This window comes from Tripterygium wilfordii, chromosome 20 (assembly GCF_013401445.1).
Source record: "Tripterygium wilfordii isolate XIE 37 chromosome 20, ASM1340144v1, whole genome shotgun sequence".
Classification (NCBI taxonomy): Eukaryota; Viridiplantae; Streptophyta; class Magnoliopsida; order Celastrales; family Celastraceae; genus Tripterygium; species Tripterygium wilfordii.
In genome coordinates, this window is record NC_052251.1 from 9637774 (window position 1) to 9657121 (window position 19348).

Sequence of the window (19348 nt, forward strand, 5' to 3'; positions counted from 1 at the left end):
TGTGGCCAGTTTCTCACTATTCTTGTGGAGACGTATTGAGCTTTTATTCAACTTACTCTTTCGTCAGGTGGGAAACTTAGGTGCTCGTGGGCCTGATGGCCTGAGTTTAGTAATGTTGTAAAATTTACCGCCCAAACCGAACGGTTAACCCACCGATTGGTCGGTTAAATATATGCCAAAAACCCTAAAAGATCGACTGACATCGATAGTATTGAGCCCTAAAGTTTAGACTCATATCGAGTGTCCAAATGATAAATTTTTTTGGTGTCGGTTCTTCTCGGACGTCTCTAATGGCCACCCTAATTAGTTTCTCAAAGACGTGTGGAACCATGAATTAATTGGTTGGTGTTAGTCCAATGTATGGAGCCCATGCTTTGGTCCACTGTGTCAAGGCACGCACGTCCAACTAAATTGCATTGAAACCTAAAGAAACAAACAAGAGAATGATTAATGAAAAAACATCATCTAAAATCCACAAAGTCAAAACACAACAATCTCCACGAGAATATGTAACATATACATGTACATATACATATACATATAAACATATACTTCTGGTTCTGCCTTCACAAGTAGTCTATACAACACCATATATATACATACAAAACTCTCCATCCTCAAAATCAACAACAACAATGGCTCCTACACGTACCAGATCTCCAAGTTTCTCTATGAGGAGGTCTCTGTCTCGTGTTCGATCACCTTCGACTCGATCCAAACCCTTTGAAACTGATCAAACAATTGAGTTCTTGGGGAAGGAAGGAGTGGACAACTATGGATTTGAAGGGGAAACAAGAGATGGGAATAAGGTTATGGTGGTGGTTGATTCCACAGTTGAAGCTAAAGGTGCTCTTGAATGGGCTCTGGCTCACACTATTCAAACCCAGGACTCTGTTGTTCTTCTTCATGTCATTAAGCCATCCAAACAAGGTAAAACTATTTACATTAGATGTAATCATTGCATCTGTTGAAAAATTAATTAAGCTGTCTATATATAATTTTCAATGCAGGTCCTGAGTATAACAAGAAGCTTAAGCTTGAGGCCTTTGAAGTTCTTCACTCCATGAAAACCATCTGTCAGACTAGGAGGCCAGGGGTGAGTAAAATCAACAAATTATCTGCATTCAATCTTTTCGGATATTTTTTTGGCTCTAGTTTTGCAAACTCAGTTATATTTAATGGATTGACCATTAACAAACGACATATAAATAGCCCAAAAAAATTTCCGGGTCGCTACACCGGGACCCCTGCAATGCCTCCTCTCATTCTAAATCCCGACTACAGCCCCGATGTCAAGGATATAAAAGTAAAATTGAATATTTATTAAAAAGTGAAAATTCAGTAAATTTTGCTATCCCAATTGAATTTTACTTGCAAAGTTCATGGAATTTATGTTAACATTCAAAATTTTGATGCTTGATCAATTGCAGGTGCAAGTTGAGGTAGCAATGCAGGAAGGGAAGGAGAAAGGGAAAATAATAGTGGAAGAAGCAGAGAAACAAAAGGTGTCCTTACTGGTGTTAGGGCAAAGAAAGAGATCAATGTTATGGAGATTCATGAAGAGATGGAGAGGCAAACAGAACAACCATGGTGGGTTTGTTGAGTATTGTATACAAAATGCTTCATGCATGACAATTGCAGTGAGAAGAAAGGGAAAGAAGCTTGGAGGTTACTTGATTACCACCAAAAGTCACAAGAATTTCTGGCTCTTGGCCTAACTAAGTTCTATGTTCAAGTTTAGAGTTTCAAAGTCAAAAGATGTGGGTTTGTGAAAATGAAATTTAGTGCTTCCTAGGCCAGTCTCTTGTTCTTGGTCACTGGTAAAGTGCTTGTTTTCTACTCAAATCATTGTTAATTATACTTTCCAGACTACTGAAAGATAGAGTTTGTTACGACTCAATAATCAAATATTCATTTGTTATAGAAACAACACCCAATATTCATAAACGTGATCAAGAACTCACTCGGACAGATTTATCATAATCAGGCAATCTAGATAAAGGCAATAGACATGTAGAATGCTAAGTACTTACAGCGATAGACGCGAGGGGAGGAAAAGATAAATATTTTATTTTGTTTCAAAAAGGAGAAGAATATTACATATTGTCATGTAAGCATATGTTTTCTTGCCACATCAACGGGAAGCCTACCAGTGACTATGATAAATCTGCTCGAAAGAATGCTTTCTCGCGTTTATGAATATTGAGTGTTGCTTCTATAACAAATAAACGTTTGGTGACTGACTAAGTCGTCACAAGATCTATCTTTTCCGTGTTGAAAAGTATAACTAACCCAATCAATTGTCAATGCATGTACTGATGATTGTTTACTGAGGGTGATGAACTGTCAATGCAAGGAATAATCTTTTGGTCCAGGAAGATCACTCTTGTTCAATCATTAACCTGTCTAGATTCAACTCAAAATGCAGAAATCCAAGAAAAAGTGTAACAAAAGATGATCTAACTTCTTATGATAATAATCATATAACCCAAGAAGAAGCTAGCAAGGAAGTTACCCTGAAAAGGAAAGCAAGCTGCTTTTGGATGTTTCTACACGACTCTGTAAGTAAGCAAGAATTCTCCACTTCAACAATCTACAACAGTGGAATGAAACATGACCAGTTAAGTGATCAAATGGTTCAGAAGGAAAAAAAAAAGGCTTTTGTCAAATAAAGAGCATAGGACAAGAAATTTTGAGCTAGATATTAACTAAAATGTATTTGTATGGAAGTTGACATGAAAATGATCTACAAAATAAATCTAAGCTTTGTGGGTTCTATCATCTATGTGTATCATTTTCTCAGTAAGTTCACTTTCCTTTAGATTTACTGAAACTATATATGGTGCGTAGTTCAAGCAAAAGGAGAGAAAAACTTACCTCCAAAGGTCCAACCAATATTACGGGCTTCATGGCGTCATAAATTCCGAAGTACATGCCCCTGTACAGACTAATACCTATGATTGAAGCCCCAAATCCGCGATATATAGGCCTACTATTCCATCACTTGACAAGGTTTTACTGTGTACATCTATTAACCCTTTAAACTGGCGCTGACCAGTAACAGGGCACTTCCCTTGCATCAGTGCCCATTCGTGTACTTGCATAATCAAGATGATACAGAAACAATGAAGTAGTTGCTCCAGCGGCACTCCCTGATGCCACATTCCCAGCAAACCACTTCACATAACCATCTTTCTCTTTTGAGCGACCAAAAAGGCTTTTCAAGAAACCTTTAAAGGCAAAATTGAACGCCTATGGACAATCGGACATCTGTTCAGTAACAAAATTAGGTCGGACCGTCATATAAAACTTGGAGGAACAATGAGTATTATAGTTGGAACATATAATGTTCAAGTTATCAAATAATGGGTTCTGAAATATATACAATTTCCTAAAAACGAGTATAGCCATCAACACAAGAATAATCAAACATCATCGTACATAAGGACAGTCATCAATACAGCAATTATCAAAATATATGCTCAACAAGCTCAATTTTAGGTTGCAACATCAAGTCCTGGAGTTATTAGATCAGAAGCAGAAGCAAAAAAACAACAAGCAGTGGATAACCCAAATTACTTTTACTTTACTTTTTTTTAATTCCCAAAGTAACTATCATCAACTAGTATATAATCCATGATCAAGCCAATCAAAATGAATATAAAACAGTCTTTAGTCTCGAAATTCAAAGTCATAATGGAAAGGGATGAGGTAGTACCTGAGTAGTGATATACCGTGTGACATTAGCCTGGTTACCTCTCCAAAAGGATACCAGACCTTCCTCTCTCAAGACCCTTCTAAAGCAATGGCCAACACCCATATAAGGTTTTTTGAGTTTTCCTCTCTTTAAATGTTCTCCTTGATTCTGCCAAGAATTTTTCAGACTTTTGAGCCATTTCCATCAGTATCCTATTTTGCCCACTCTCTCTACAGCCCTGCAAAACACCATTTACAAATGATAATCCAGCTTTAACTAAATTAAAAAAGGGAAAATACTGGCACATGATGATCCCACAAGACAAATTAGGTAGAAATAGGGAAGCATCGCATGCCAAGTCATAAAAATCCAGAAAGAACCAGAAATAACAACATACAATCCACTAGAGGGATCTGACTTGAAGGACTGTAAATATGTATACTTCAAAAATCACTTAGATTGCAAGGGTAAGAACTTAACAACCAAACACTCTCCAGCAATGCTATTCAATTCTCTTTGTACAGCAATCACTCTTTGGAAGATCAATGCTCATCCCCAAAGAAACAACAAAGTCTATATTAAAGAAATCATTCTAGTTTAAACACATGTTAATTATATAATTCAACACAATTCCAAATAAGGATATATATATATATATGTATACACTTCGTTAGAGGACCTAGATTCACGAACTCAGTTGAAAACGTTTCTTTGTTACAACTGCCAGGATAAACAACTAAATCTAGTCGTGTGCTTGACTTGTGGGTTGTAATCACGTCAACGTTTGATTGACAATAGCTGTTTCACCTCAACACAATCCTCCTGTGCCAGCCAGACTTGGTGATATAAGAACCGTACAAATCTTCTGAGAAACTACCATCACCAAAAACTTTCCTTCATGTCAATCAAACATAGCTTATAGCTACACTAATAAGAATAAGCCAATAATAAGAACACAAGCTTAATAATCAGATTCATCTCCCCCACTCCACACCTTAGCACCATATGCATCCATTATTCCATTTACAACAACCTTGTCATTAATCATAACAACAGACAATTAGAATACTTCCAATGTAAATCGAAGTCTTTGTCAATTCCAATGCCCTTTTCAAATTCAAATTATAGGATCCGAACTTATCAATGAACCATAACCCATGTTTATGTAATGTAATATATGTTGCCTCGTACATATCAATTACGTCAATCCACACGTCTCCCTACATTGCTAAAGACCATATCTACGAAGCTAACGAAGTTAAGCCACCTTATGCAATATGGCGGCACTCCATCGATGGAGTTCCTGGGCAACGAAAGGGACACAAAGATTCAAACTTTCAACCAGAGAAAAGCCAAAAAAGTTCAAATTTGAGCTCTCTCATTAGCAACACAAAGTTAAATCGACCAAAGATATGTCCAAATTAGATATTAATACAAAAATCGCCAAGGAGATTCAGAGATGGAAATGGACCATTTAGAGAAACAGGGGAGGGTGAATACCTGCGTTTATGTGGATGGAATAGGGAAAGAGAGCCGCAGATTTCTTCCATTTTCTTTTTCTTTTACTTTTTCTTCTGTTGGCATTTCGACAGGCGGTTGTTATTCAACAAAATATATTAATTAAAAAAAGAAGAAGAAGGTTTTCATTAAAAAAAAATGATAGACCGTTAGTAATTAGTAATATGAAAAAGGAACTCAATTTTTATATTTTTAGGAAAATCACATATTTGTACTTAATTCAAATACACAATTGAAACATGGATAATTTTTTGTTTTTGTGACGAGAACCCATCCAAGAGTCGGTCTATTTCGTGTATATTTAGTTCAGTTGTGAATGTAATTCTAACACGAAATTAAACTCGGGTATGTTGCCCAATTCATATATAGCAAAACATTTATTTTTGACCAAATTGGAGTGTATATCCATTGCATAAAACATAATTACAAAACTCATCACATTTATGATAATTAAGAAAATAAATGCCTAACTAAAATGGTAAATATATTAATTATGATAATTAAACATATTAAATTATAAAACACCAACTAATTAGTAATTAGTAATTACATCCCCAATTAACTCATCACATGCTGTCATGTGCAGTCTGCAGACACTCTCCTTCCATTGTTTCCCTCGAATAAGCTCGATAAAGTTGCTTCCTTTCAAAACCCGAATTTGATATCCAACGTTCCTCATTCCTCATTCCTCATTCCTCATTCCTCATTCTTCTATATCTTCCATCTCTTGATTGTCAATTTCTGCTGCAACTACGCGTGGTGTATTGGGTGGTGGCGGCTGCAGGGGTTCTGATGAGGATGATTAGTTGATGTGGAGTGGGACTATGGATTGCCATGTTTTGGCGGATTTGTTATCGAATATTGAGAGATTGGTAGCATTCGGATCTTGATTTTGTGATTAAATAGTGGAGAGGGTCGCCGAATGATGCGGCGGCGGCCGGCAGAGTCCCGGCGTCATGTTCGAAGGAGGTTTTCGCATTTGATCTGGGTGCTTCTGGGTCTATTCTTGATTGCGGGCTTGTTCTTGTTTGTAGTCCAACATAATCATCATGAGGATCGACTTATTGATCAGCACGTCTCGGTAAGAAATTGGAGAACCTGTCACATGTTTTGTTCTTGCATCCTTAACTGCTATTAGTTTTATTTCTGAAAGATTTAGCTTGTGTTTAGATTGTTCAATTTTGTTGAGTTCCAAGTTCATGATTAGTTCTATGCTTGAACCTAGATATTGGCATTTGATGTGGGAACCTTTTTGTGTCTTTGTATAGAGATATATAAACACTTATATATAAATGATGAACCAAAATGCACTTTGTAGAAATCAGTATCTCATGATGATGTCCAAATATGTGATTAGAGTGTGAGACTGTGGAGAATAAGGAGTCTCACATCAGTTTGGTTGTGTGCTGAGTCAAAATTGGTGGTAGGGAGCTTAAATTGTAACCAGTAAATTTGGGGTCGCATGAATTATAGACGGATATGTCCGTATTTCTTGGCGAATTGGAACGTAGTTTTGGTCTTGTATGGAGTACCCCCAAGCTTTGAACTTGTTTATTATCCATGTAAATACTGCTCAGTCCAATTTGTTACCGAAAACTTGTTCCTTCGTCTTTCCAAAAACTTTACTCCATAAAAAATTGATCTCATAATTCTTAATTTATGTCGTTCTGATTTGTTCAAGTTTTGGCCAGAAAGGACTCCATTGTAACTCCTGATGATTGTTTCTCTCATTCTAAATTGGGTTAGTTCATCGTCCCAATCTCAAAACCCTATGACATTCCTTGTTAACATAAACAGGTAAGATAAGTCGTAGGCTGCTCCGAACCACCCTCTGATACCAATTGATGTTGTTTTTAAAACTATTGATGTAAATTTTGACTAGGATTGAGCAAAACCAGAAACTCTAACCCCCAAATCAGCCCCAATTCAAGAAACCCTAGGGTAAAAATTCTCAGTTCCTAGATTTGAAAATTGGAACATAATTCTTGAACTTCTGAGTTGAACAAGATCACCTTGGATCTCTAAGCTATGGTTGGATAAACTCACCTTCCTCTCCCAACCTTTCCTTTCACTGAGGGTGCATCAGTCTCTCACTGAATATGTAAGTAATCTCTCCTTTTGCATCTTTGTATTAAAAAAAAAAAACTCTCTTTCCTTTATTTCTGAGGCAAGCAAACAAGCCATTAAATAGACAACAATTGGTTTAAGAAAACATTAGGATTCCTAAACTTTACTTACCTAGACAAACATAGTGACTTAAAAAAATGCCTAACTAAAAGGGAAACCTTCTCCACAAGGGATTCCTTAGACTAAAAAAATTAAAAGGAAAAACAAAATTAATGGTCTTCTTGCATCAAGCTTACCATTGCATCCTTCTTTTTGCCCCGAGAAACTTCTACTGGCCTTACTAGTTCCTCCCTTTGAACATGATAAGTGTTCTGTGTTTATCATCGTTACTCAATGCAAGTAGTTTGTAACAGTTGTTATTGCGGATTTACCTCCTAAATTGTTTCATGGCGCTTAGAATATTCATTCAGAAATTTTGGATTGAGTGAAGAAGTTCCAATTTCTTGGGCAGCCTGCTGGGATACACTTGCTATGCTGTTGGAGATTTGGAATCAAAAGTCTAATTTGCTTTCATTCCACTCGGTTTCTTGTGATATGAAAAATATTTCTTAAATATGTACTCATCCAATATTGGTTAGTGCTGTGATAGTATATTATGGTGAGCTATACTTTTGCCATATTGACTTCATCCCCTTTAACCCCCACCCTTTTTTTGAATTATTGCAAATATTTGGTATGGCCTCTGGTTTTGGAATAGTCTGATTATGAAGGCTTACCTAGCAACCTCGCTTTGCCAGGAGAGAGATGTAAACAGGGCGCAGCCGGTCCTTCAGCATTTGAATTTCACTGAAGTATCAAGTGCTACCTCATTTTCACGGCAATTGGCAGAGCAAATGACTCTTGCTAAGGCTTATGTTATTATTTCCAAGGAGCACAATAATCTTCATCTTGCGTGGCAGCTGAGCTCAAAGATCAGAAGTTGTCAGCTTTTGCTTTCAAAAGCAGCCATGAGAAAGGAGCCCATCAGCCTGGAAGAAGCAGAGCCGATAATTAGGAGCCTATCATCTTTAATACTCAAGGCACAAGAGGCCCATTATGACATTGCTACGACAATGATGACAATGAAATCTCATATTCAAGCCCTTGAAGAGCGTGCAAATGCAGCAACAGTTCAGAGCACATTGTTTGGGCAATTGACGTCAGAAGCTCTACCCAAGAGCCTCCATTGCCTAAAAGTCAAGCTCACCACCGATTGGATTAGAAGTCCACCCCTTCAAGAACTTGCGGATGAGAAGAGGAACTCTCCCAGACTCGTAGATAACAATCTCTACCACTTCTGCATATTCTCAGACAATGTGGTGGCTGCCTCGGTAGTTGTCAACTCCACTACCTCTAATGCTGACCATCCAAAACAGCTCGTCTTCCACATTGTGACAAATGGCATCAGCTATGGTGCTATGCAAGCTTGGTTCCTTAGTAATGACTTCAAAGGGTCCACTATAGAAGTGAAGAATATAGAAGAGTTCACCTGGTTGAATGCTTCTTATTCTCCCATTGTAAAACAGCTCCGTGATCCAGATTCAAGGGCTTACTATTTAGGAGGTAATGAATATCTGGGTGTTGAGCCGAAGCTGCGAAACCCCAAGTACTTGTCTTTGTTGAACCACATCCGCTTCTACATTCCTGAGATCTATCCACAGTTGGAGAAGGTGGTATTTCTTGATGATGATGTTGTTGTTCAGAAGGATTTAACCCCACTTTTTTCATTGGATATGCATGGAAATGTGAATGGAGCGGTGGAAACTTGTCTTGAAGCATTTCATCGTTATTACAAGTATCTCAATTTCTCAAACCCAATCATCAGCTCAAAGTTTGACCCACAGGCATGCGGATGGGCATTTGGCATGAACATTTTTGATTTGATTGCTTGGAGAACAGCCAACGTAACAGCACGATATCATCACTGGCAGGAACAGAATGCGGACAGATCACTGTGGAAGCTGGGCACACTTCCCCCTGGTCTTTTAGCCTTCTATGGTCTTACCGAGCCGCTAGATAGAAGATGGCATGTCTTGGGATTGGGTTATGATGCAAACATTGATAACCGTCTGATGGAGAGTGCAGCAGTAATTCATTTCAATGGGAACATGAAGCCGTGGCTAAAACTGGCCATTGGCAGATACAAGCCTCTATGGGAACGGTACATAAACCAGAGCCACCCAGATTACAAATATTGCATCACAAGTTGAAATCTTCTACGTCTTGGTTATTGATTACCAATAGGTTACGCGATCTTCAACTTTTTATTACCTCTATTGGCAATGATCGCATTCGATGTCGGAAGTAACAAATTTTGGCTTTTGAGGAGCTTTTCTTTTTCATTTTTTGTCACAGTGCCTTGAAAAGAAAAGGAAACCACCTTTATACATTAGGGACTCCATATTTGTTGTGACCTTTTAGGTGAATTGTGGGGATTCTTTTTTGGGTGATGAGGGTATTCTCTTTCCCTTTTCTGCAAGCTGTAGAATTATCTGTTCTTATACAACTTCTTGTAATAATTCCTTGGTTCTTTAATTTATAGTAATTGAAACCCAATATTTCTTAGTACTGTATTGCAAATATTTTCCAGATAATCTGCTGATGGATTTGCTACAATCATTAGAATGCATCATTATTTTCGCACCCAGCTGATTCCAAGTTTTGCTTATCATTAGTGTTGAACATGTCTGTAACTTGAGTAGCTCTTTGCCTCATGGCATTATACTAACCAAACAGTGCAAACAGTGCATGAGTTTTTTGATGAGATACTAGAGCAGATAAAGCTAAACAGATGCCGCTCAATTCTGCGAAGAGTGCCATATTCCAATTTCTGAAAGCCCATCTTCAGTAGCACAAGCTCGAAACATGCCTGTTGAATTAAATGGCATGGTCACTTCTCCGGTGGCAGAAACAGCAACCAACCCAACAGTTCCCGCGGGAGCAGCCTCCACAACATAAGCGGCTGCTTCCTCAAGAGAAAGGCCTTTGAATTCCATTAGAGCAGCCACATCCCTCGCAATAGTGCCTCGTATTATTGCTTCTCCTTTACCTGTGGCAGAAACCGCACAGAGGTTGTTGGCGTATGTTCCAGCGCCAATTATGGGTGTGTCCCCAATCCTGCCCACCATTTTGTTAACAAATCCACCAGTTGATGTAGCAGTCGCTAAATTTCCATGCTGATCAACAGCTACGCAACCCACAGTTCCAATTTGGCTATCTCCATCAGCAGTTAGAGTTTGTTTCTTCTCATCTTTTGAAAGGGGTTGGGTATAATCAAGCTGAACAATTGTAAAAAACCAACGAATCAGAATGATAAAAGTACTTCTAGCCATGCATAAATCATAATAACCAGGTAAGAAATGAACAATGCATGGTTGATTGCTAACATCTAATATTTTTAGAGCAATGGAAATTTTTCGTAGAGGCGTCTATCAACTTCAATGAAATATATTCAGCTCATAACTGTCCGGATTGTATTAGGAACTAAGCAAATTATTTCGATAAACACAACGTAAGAAGATAAGGTCCATTCAGCAGACAAAGTACAGAAAACTGCATTTTCTTTCCAAGGGCAGAGAGGACAGGTAAGAAATTTACTTGAACTCTGTTAGCTTCCTTTGCCTGTTTTAGCCTTTCAACATTTTCGGAAGTGATAAAATAACTTGAATCCATCAAAGCAACACCCTGGTCAATTTGTAACAACAAAGTTAGGCACAGAAAAAGAAGAATGTTGTCACCTGTGGCTGTAATAATTCAGTGCATAGAAACAAAGCTTGTTGGAGCAGCTACAGATCACACAAAACATATGCAACTTCTTACTACTTCAGATGACTCAGCATCGCACATGCCACATGTATCGGATTGGGAAAAAATGAAATCAAAGGATCCAAACAGGGTAATACTACTTCGATGAAAAGGCTTCTTCGCAAAATTTCTATGGACGACAGACCAAAATGAGGCTGCGACTAGGATAGGTGATGCAGGGCGTTGTGACTGCACCAATAGGGGTAGGACCAATCGAAAATGAGATACAAGAAACATGGCTAAGATGGTTTGGGTAACGTAGAGATAATGGAACTGCAGTGCCTAATATAAAAAAAAAAAAACTCAAGTAGGAAATACTAAAAAGAAGGGGGGAACAAAATGGTGACATGGATTCTATATGATTAATTGATAATGTGACTTTGGATAGGAATGAACGGCAGAGGAAAATTCATATTTTGGATTTTCACAATATCTCATGGAGAATTATGTAACTGAGCCCAACGTTCTTTTTCGATAAACACTTTGATGATGATGATGATAACTCTATTCATAAAGATTTTTTCCCCACAACCAGATATCATATAGTTAAAAGGAGAACTTGACAAAAAAATGTTCAAAAGGAGGAAGTTAAATTGATTTGCACATAAGGAAAACGAACAACTCAAGCAATCAAACACAAAGAGTATGAATGAAGTTTCACATTTGGGATATATGAAAGCAAGAAGAGGAAAGAAAGGTTCTCAGCTGTGCAAATTTCATGCAGAACATAACTATAATGAGAATCCAGAGTGAGACTGCTAGTTACTTGTTCCCTCGCAAAAGCCTCTGCGCCATCAAAAGCAAGATATATATGAGGAGTCTTCTCCATGACCAAACGTGCAAGAGATATGGCATTGACAACAGTTGTAACACCAGAAACGGCTCCGCATTTCTTAGTTTTGCCATCCATAATGCAAGCTTCCATCTCAACTGTGCCAGATGTGGTTAAGACAGATCCCCTACCAGCATTGAAGTTTGGATGGTTTTCAAGTTCGCGAACCTAATTTAGGGAAAATCAGCAGCAATACTTATAGATCAATAATTGGATGTTCAATTAGTTAATCCTATTAAAATATGAACATAAAGCCATCATAAGCCAAAGATCACCATTTCAATCTTCCTGGAAAGGGCACATTAGGTGTCTCATAATTTCTATCAAGGGATCATTGATGTTAAGCCAAAGAATCGTCGTATTCAATAACTTTTTGTTAAAAAAAATGTAAGGGAAAAAAAACCGCCACCAGCAAGTCAGCAAAAAACCTCAGAAGCTAGCCTGCGCGGCTGCGCTCCATGCTGTGAAGGCTATCAACAAACAAAGATCAAACCAGACAACGATTGAATTTTAACCTAGCATGCATGCCTACTCAAAAATAACTCCAGAACTTAACAAGTAATTATGAAGCCAAATTGTATATAAACTCCCAAAAACATACCACATGAACCCTAAAACCCAAAATTGAGCGAAGCTACACCAACCACTCCCACCTCATAATATATTGCGTCTGCTAATGAAATATAAATCCAATAATATCGAAGAAGATTTTCCAATCTCTACCAGAAGTCAACTTGCAAATTTGTGATCACTATCATAGGATCATCATATCACGGTCGTTCTCTACATTATGCGCTCTACATAGAAATACATATCACGGGTATGAACAACCTACCACAAGTTCGACGACGTCCAAGGGGTGATTTTGCGCCTTAAGCGCCTCAACGCCGACATGCAGACAGTGGCGGAGTGCGGCCTCCCGAGGAAGGCGGCGTTCAGGTGGAATAGAGAGTGGAATATCACCGGCGCCGCCATGTAGAGCTATGGCCCATCCCATTTCGCCACCCCTTGTGTCTCCTCCTCCGTGTAGTGTATTCTGTGACAAATCTACATAATTGATGCTTTAATTCGTTTGTTTCTGTCGAGTCGATTCGATTCGACTCGATTCTTTCGGATCGGTTCATGGCTTTTCATATGACGTTGGAACTTGGAAATGAGCAATCAGCAACTTGCCCACCTTGTCTGTCATCATCCTACGTCATTCACATATTTTTTTAAAAAATATTCAAAATTATATAATTAATAATTAATTAATTTGAAAAACAGATACTCCAATTCTTAGCTACAATTCATCTCCAAAAATAATGTTAAATCATGAATTTGGTTTTTTTGAAAATGACATATTAAAATTTAAGAATTAGTGTTTGTTTAGAGTCAGGGTTTAGAACAAAAAATTCAGATGGTTAAGTTAGCTGTTTGAATCTCTTAACACATGTGCATGAGAAGTAGCAGGTTCTAACACCAATTCTCATGTGATTTGACATTATTTCTACTGAGGTTAGTCCTAGGATTTAACCGACCCATGTGATTTACAGGTATTGCATGTGGCCCATAGATTTAGGATTTAGGAGTGTTTCCATTATTGCAATTCGCAATATGGACCCTTGCTCAATCTGACATGTGTAAATATCACCATGTCTCAACTGATCCATGGGGGTTGAATATGAGTTATTTGAGTTGTTATTGGAATTTGTTATCATTTCTTACCTCTTTAGCCGTAAATTGTTTTCTTTCTCTTGACCTAAATTATCAACAAGCTCACCAAATACGTTGAAAATTCGTCTGAGAGTCGCTCGTCAACTGGAACATTTAGAGGAGCTCCCTTGTCAATCACATCTATCCCTCTCATAAACCACCAAGATGCTCTAGCACTGCTTTCTAAGAGCAGCATGTCTACCGACTTAACCATACCAACTTGCTCCTAACCCATAGGAATGGTCCTTCTCTTTTTGGCCACTTGTGAGTGAAAGGGATTCGAACCCTTAACACCGTGGTTCGCAACTATGTGCTCTATTTCTCTAAGCTACAAAATGCAACCAATAAGTATCGATATTTCAAATAGCATATGTAATACTAATATACATACTACTGGCAAATATGCTACTGACAAAATATGCCAAATGAAACTCGAACTCAGGGGTTGTTTGCTCTGTCATCGATGGAGGAGATTAGTGATCTCCTAATGTCGGCTACTTATATCTTCACTGCTGGACCTTATAAGGGGAGCTCATTCAGCTTGCTAGGTCGGAATCCGACGATGGAGACGTTGAGAGAATTTCCGGTCGTCGGTGGCACTGGAGTGTTTAGGCTTGCGAGAGGATATTGCATTGTGAGAACTCATTCAATGGTCAAACGGATGCCATGGTCGGATTATATAATGTGACCTTGATATACTAATAACCTTATGAGCTATTTAATCAATTGTCTGTTTTAGCACTTAATACTTCTCGCAAGGTGTGGCAACTTCAGAAACTGGTGAATTTCTCCGAAATAAAACTAGGGGGATTTTTTATGTCCTTGTGGGATCCACATCATATCCAAGGAGTAGTCCGCTCTGATCACCTGTGCACCATCTAGTCTAAATGGTAAGTTGGGTACTCACCCTCCAAAGTTTATGGAGTCATAGGTTCTAGTAGTGAGGGAGGTATGATATCCTGAAATAAATCTGTGAGATTAATGCGTTTACTGGCCGACCGGCTTAACCCATAGGAAATTGGACTAACTGGTGCATAAGTGACAGGAGCGGACAATTCTTTGGATGTGGTATGGACCCCACAGGGGCAGGAAAAATCCCCTACAAAAAAAATGGACTTGTAAGATTTTGATTTTTGAGTTCGATTTTTACTACTCGGGTGCCTAGTAAAGGGCAAGATCTTATTGATTACTAAAAAAAGTTTACCAATAATAATTGGTTTTTGTTTTGTAAGCTCAGGGATTATCTGGAAATAAAATCAACTAGTAAGTACAAATAAAGCTTCAAAAGATTTAAGAGGATCCACCTCAACAAAAGGGCTGGGCTAATTGGTGCAACCTTCCTTATGCCAGATTATTGGGCTTTCAGCTAGTGTTTTTTAACAGCCAGCTGGCCCAGCTCAGTTGACACGGATTTCCATCTTGACCTCAGATCAGGCCCATCAGGAAAATCTGGAAAGTGCATTACGAAATCCAGAAAAGTGGGCTGTATTTGAATTAAAGATACTGAGCTTCAGCTCGGCTCAACTCGCTTGGCCCAATAATATTTTAATTCTCTATGAATTTGCTGGTGTAAAATAGTTGTGTAAACCAAATCAAGTTGCTGATGCTGCTGCTTTGATGCGGATGTGAAAGTTGTTACTTCTTTTTTGATGTAGATGTGAAATCGAGAGGAAGAAGTATGTGAGTTGGGTTAGGACACCAAAACGGGTTGAAGTGTTGCAACTCAAATTTTTTTAATCTAAGCCATTCAATAGATTCAACGATTGAGATAAAAATGTACAAGTTAAGTTAATTTACAGGTGTCCGCATAAGATAATCGTTCTCTATATATATGTGTTTGTTTTCTTATGATTTGGATTAAAATAGTGTACAACTACACATATCCTTCTCAAGTCAAGTATTTGATTTTGTTTCAAGAATTGTTCTTTGACTGATTATTTATTTGCCTCGTGTAGTCCACAAATGCTGACAGAATATATTTATATGTGTATATATATATATATATATATATATATATATATATAAAATGTGTATCAAGTTTGTGGATCAAAATCTAACGGTTGTAATCAATCACAACATAAGTAGGGCCACACATTTATTATGGGACCCACCACATCTATGGTTGAAAAACAAGTCCACAAACTTAGTCCACACTTTTGGTCCACACTTTTAGTCCACGTAGGAGAATTTCTGTATATATATATATATATATATATATATTTGGCTCGCGTAGTCAAAAGCTTGCTTTCTTGGAAATTTTGACTATGCGCTATTCATGGAAAGAAATGTATTTTGGTCATTTTCGATGTACTGGTATTAAAGTTTACTCCGTTTTGTGGAGCCTATCTATCCTCACCCCACACTTTCATAAGCTCCTCAAAGGAATTTATTTTAGGGTATAAGTTCCTTATTCATTTATTTCACTCAATACTGTAATTTAAAAGTTGTTTTCAACAGTATTATAATAGCCTCTCCGTACTCGCTTTGGATCAGTCCATACTGGTTCACACAGGTTTGTCTTCTCAAGCCTAACATCGACTCATACTAGTTTGAGCCTTGAAAAAATGCTTGTTACTAGAGGTGACGAAAAAATCGATTTCGAGCGAACAACAACACGTGTTTACGAAATATTTACATGTTCGGTTCCTAATTCGGATTGGATTTCAGACGTACTTAATTGATCAAATCTGGATTGGTTTATATCCACACAAGTAAATCAATTTTTTATTATAACTTACCTCTACTCTATAATATTTTGATTTTTAATGTTGTTTTCCATACTTTTTGAAGAGATAATTAATAAATAAATAAATAAAATTCAGGACTACCCCCAGATCTCTGCAAAGACGTTGTCCACCCTAAATATTTTATTATATAGTTTCTTCACTTTCTATACAAGCCCGACCCCATATGCTCAAGAGGCGGGGTCCACATTGCAAAGCAATATGGCATAATAATGCCTTATTATAAATAAAAAAAAAAATGGCAAAGCAAGACGATACCCATTCAAAATTTCTTTATCAATATCTTCATTCACAACTTCATCAACATGATTATTCACAAATTCATAGACATGCTACATCCCTCAATATTTTCAGTCACAAATTCATCAAAATTCTCATTCAAACATTCATTAATATTCGCATCCGCACATTCTTCTTCAACGTTCATATCTCCACTTTCTTCTATGACATTTTTGAATGGTAGAAGACTCGAATTCTTTAATTTTTGAAAAGAACTTATGAATTTATCGTTTTTGATATTGAGTTGGTTCATCTAACCTTCTCGTTTTTGCTCTTTTAGCATGTCCGGAATCCTAGTTACGCAAGATGAGCATGAATTATTTGTCAGGGAAAAAAATTAGATTTACTTACAAAATAATACAATAGTACTAGTGCAAGAAAATAAGTAATTAAATTAAATATTCAAATTAATATATACAAAAATATAAAATAATATATGAGTGATAAAATGAAAGTGAAATTCTAAAGTAAAAGCGAAAGAGAGAAAAATATTGACGGATGCCGACATGAGGTGGGCCCAAGAAAAATGAAATTGTTTGAGTGGAGAGTTATCTCACATCAAAAAAAAATAACATTATTTGTAATTCATTTTTTATTAAATATATCTCATAATCTTTTAAAAACACATTAGAATTGAGGGTGTACTTAGTAAAAAAATAAGGTGCAAATAATGTTTATAAAAAAAAATCAGATTAATTTTTTTTTTGAAATGCAGGAGGAGGGATTTAAACCCTGATCATCAGGATGATAGACATAATTTTTATCACTTCAACTAGTGATTTGGGTATCCAAGACCAACCTAGTGTCGAAAATCCTAACTTTCTCTATATTAGGCTAAAGCCGGTCCTGACTGGGATAATTAGAATATCAATTGTTGGGATAACTATCATTTTATAAATAGAGACAAAGGCAGAGACAAGTGGTGTACCCATGAGCATAGAAATTTCCGCACACAAGTGGCTCCTTCCTAGTTCCTGTGTTTGTCATTAATAATTCCCACTACTTGGAAAGTCTTGCCAACACTCAATCTATTGCTGAATATAAAAAGACCATCTTCTTCTACCCCCAATCTCGCATCAAACAATTTTGACTAAGTTAGCCATGGCACTACCAATGAAACTTGCGCTTCTCACTGCACTTGTCGTGGTTTTCTGCACCACCACCACCACCACAGAGGCAGCAAAACGGAAGCAAACACTCACCCGTATCCAATTCTACCTCCACGAGATCCGAGCAGGCCCGAAACCGAGTGTCGTCCGGGTTGCTGGCCGTCCGAATTTCACCAGCCCAAATCCAATTTTAGCCTCGTTTGGATCCATTTCAATAATGGACAACCCCCTGTTGGCCACACCGAACCCGAAGTCGCTACCTATTGGCCGTGCTCAAGGGTTGTTTGCCCTGTCATCGATGGAGGAGATTAGTATTCTAATGTCGGCTACTTATATCTTCACTGCTGGACCTTACAACGGGAGCTCATTCAGCTTGTTAGGTCGGAATCCGGCGTTGGAGCCGCTGAGAGAAATCCCGATCGTCGGCGGCACTGGAGTTTTTAGGCTTGCGAGAGGATATTGCTTTGTGAGAACACATGCAATGAGTCAAACGGATGCCATGATCGGATATAATGTGACCTTGATATACTAATTGATGCAGTTGCAGCAGCTGCCGAGCACTTCTACATGGTGTGGGACTTGGCAAGGGGCGTTGACTGAAGATCGAGATTTATTACGGCAATCTTGTGTTGCTTTTTATATCTAATAGTTTGCATGTGTTTGAGATTAATTAGCATATTTGTTGTTTAGGGTTTGTTGAACGTATTTAAGACTTTTGTAAGCCTTTATTGAGGGCAATTATCTTTTGATTAAATAAAACAAAACAGAGAAGAGTTTCTCTAAAGTTCTGCTTATCAATTCTTGGTGAATTGACGAACTTGTGGGAATTGTGTTGTTCTTGGTGAATTGATCTTGTGGGAATTGTGTTGTTGTTCGGCTTCTTTGTGGTTTGTGTGTTTGCATCACTAATCAAATGTTTGTCTTAGTACTTGTACTTCTTGCAATGTTGTAGCAACAATAAAACAACTTAAATAATAGTATAGTGGTGAATTTGTTTGAAGTTAAATTGTAAGGAATTGTAAGCTCTTTAGTTTGGTTCTCAATGTTAGGGTATGATGATCCGAGTAAAGGATAAAATTGTATTTTATCATTTTCGGCAATAATAATTTGTTTGGTTTTTTTTTTTTTTTAAGGTCAAGAATTGTCCGAAAATAAATCTAACCAGTAATTATAAATAAATAAGTTTTGGTTGGGATAATAAAGTTGACTTTGATAACTCCTTACAAATGCGAAAGGTTGCAAGTTCAACTTTCGCGGGCCCAGTAGTTTTGGCGTTTTTTCCTCGTATGGGTCAAAGGCCCATGAGAGGTTTTATAAAGTTAATTATCCTTTGTGGGCTTCAGCCTCGTTCTTCCCACATGAGTTTTGGCCCAATTTTACATGTCGCCAATGTGAAACATACTAGATTGACGATCCGAGTTTAGAACTGATCCAACTGCCTGATGGGTATATTTGGTTGAGGAATTCTCGAGTACCCAAAAAAAATAGCAACTACAAACAAAGCTTTACAAGAGTTGAGAGGATCCACCTCAACAAAATGGCTGGGCTAGTTGGTCCAAGCTTC

At 37.6% G+C, this 19348-nt stretch overlaps 4 protein-coding genes and 1 pseudogene across 4 annotated transcripts; 3 read left to right on the plus strand and 2 right to left on the minus strand.

The window, feature by feature from the left end:
* Positions 1–516: 516 nt before the first annotated feature.
* On the plus strand, positions 517–1900 carry LOC119986663 (universal stress protein PHOS32-like). The gene is made up of 3 exons (XM_038831310.1): positions 517–930; positions 1011–1096; positions 1431–1900. The coding sequence occupies exons 1-3, from the start codon at positions 636–638 to the stop codon at positions 1716–1718; spliced, it is 669 nt and encodes a 222-aa protein (XP_038687238.1). The 5' UTR covers positions 517–635; the 3' UTR covers positions 1719–1900.
* A 148-nt stretch (positions 1901–2048) lies between these two features.
* LOC119986958 lies at positions 2049–4712 on the minus strand (annotated as a pseudogene).
* A 1092-nt stretch (positions 4713–5804) lies between these two features.
* Positions 5805–9886, plus strand: LOC119987103 (hexosyltransferase GAUT11-like). Its single transcript, XM_038831851.1, has 2 exons — positions 5805–6296; positions 8080–9886. The coding sequence occupies exons 1-2, from the start codon at positions 6138–6140 to the stop codon at positions 9529–9531; spliced, it is 1611 nt and encodes a 536-aa protein (XP_038687779.1). The 5' UTR covers positions 5805–6137; the 3' UTR covers positions 9532–9886.
* An 84-nt stretch (positions 9887–9970) lies between these two features.
* Positions 9971–13054, minus strand: LOC119987104 (isoaspartyl peptidase/L-asparaginase 1). Its single transcript, XM_038831852.1, has 4 exons — positions 12793–13054; positions 11892–12125; positions 10919–11005; positions 9971–10599 (listed from the first exon to the last, which is right to left on the minus strand). The coding sequence occupies exons 1-4, from the start codon at positions 12952–12954 to the stop codon at positions 10120–10122; spliced, it is 963 nt and encodes a 320-aa protein (XP_038687780.1). The 5' UTR covers positions 12955–13054; the 3' UTR covers positions 9971–10119.
* Positions 13055–17688: 4634 nt separating this feature from the next.
* Positions 17689–18611, plus strand: LOC119986538 (dirigent protein 1-like). Its single transcript, XM_038831126.1, has one exon. The coding sequence runs from the start codon at positions 17777–17779 to the stop codon at positions 18314–18316; it is 540 nt and encodes a 179-aa protein (XP_038687054.1). The 5' UTR covers positions 17689–17776; the 3' UTR covers positions 18317–18611.
* The last annotated feature ends 737 nt before the right edge of the window (positions 18612–19348 follow it).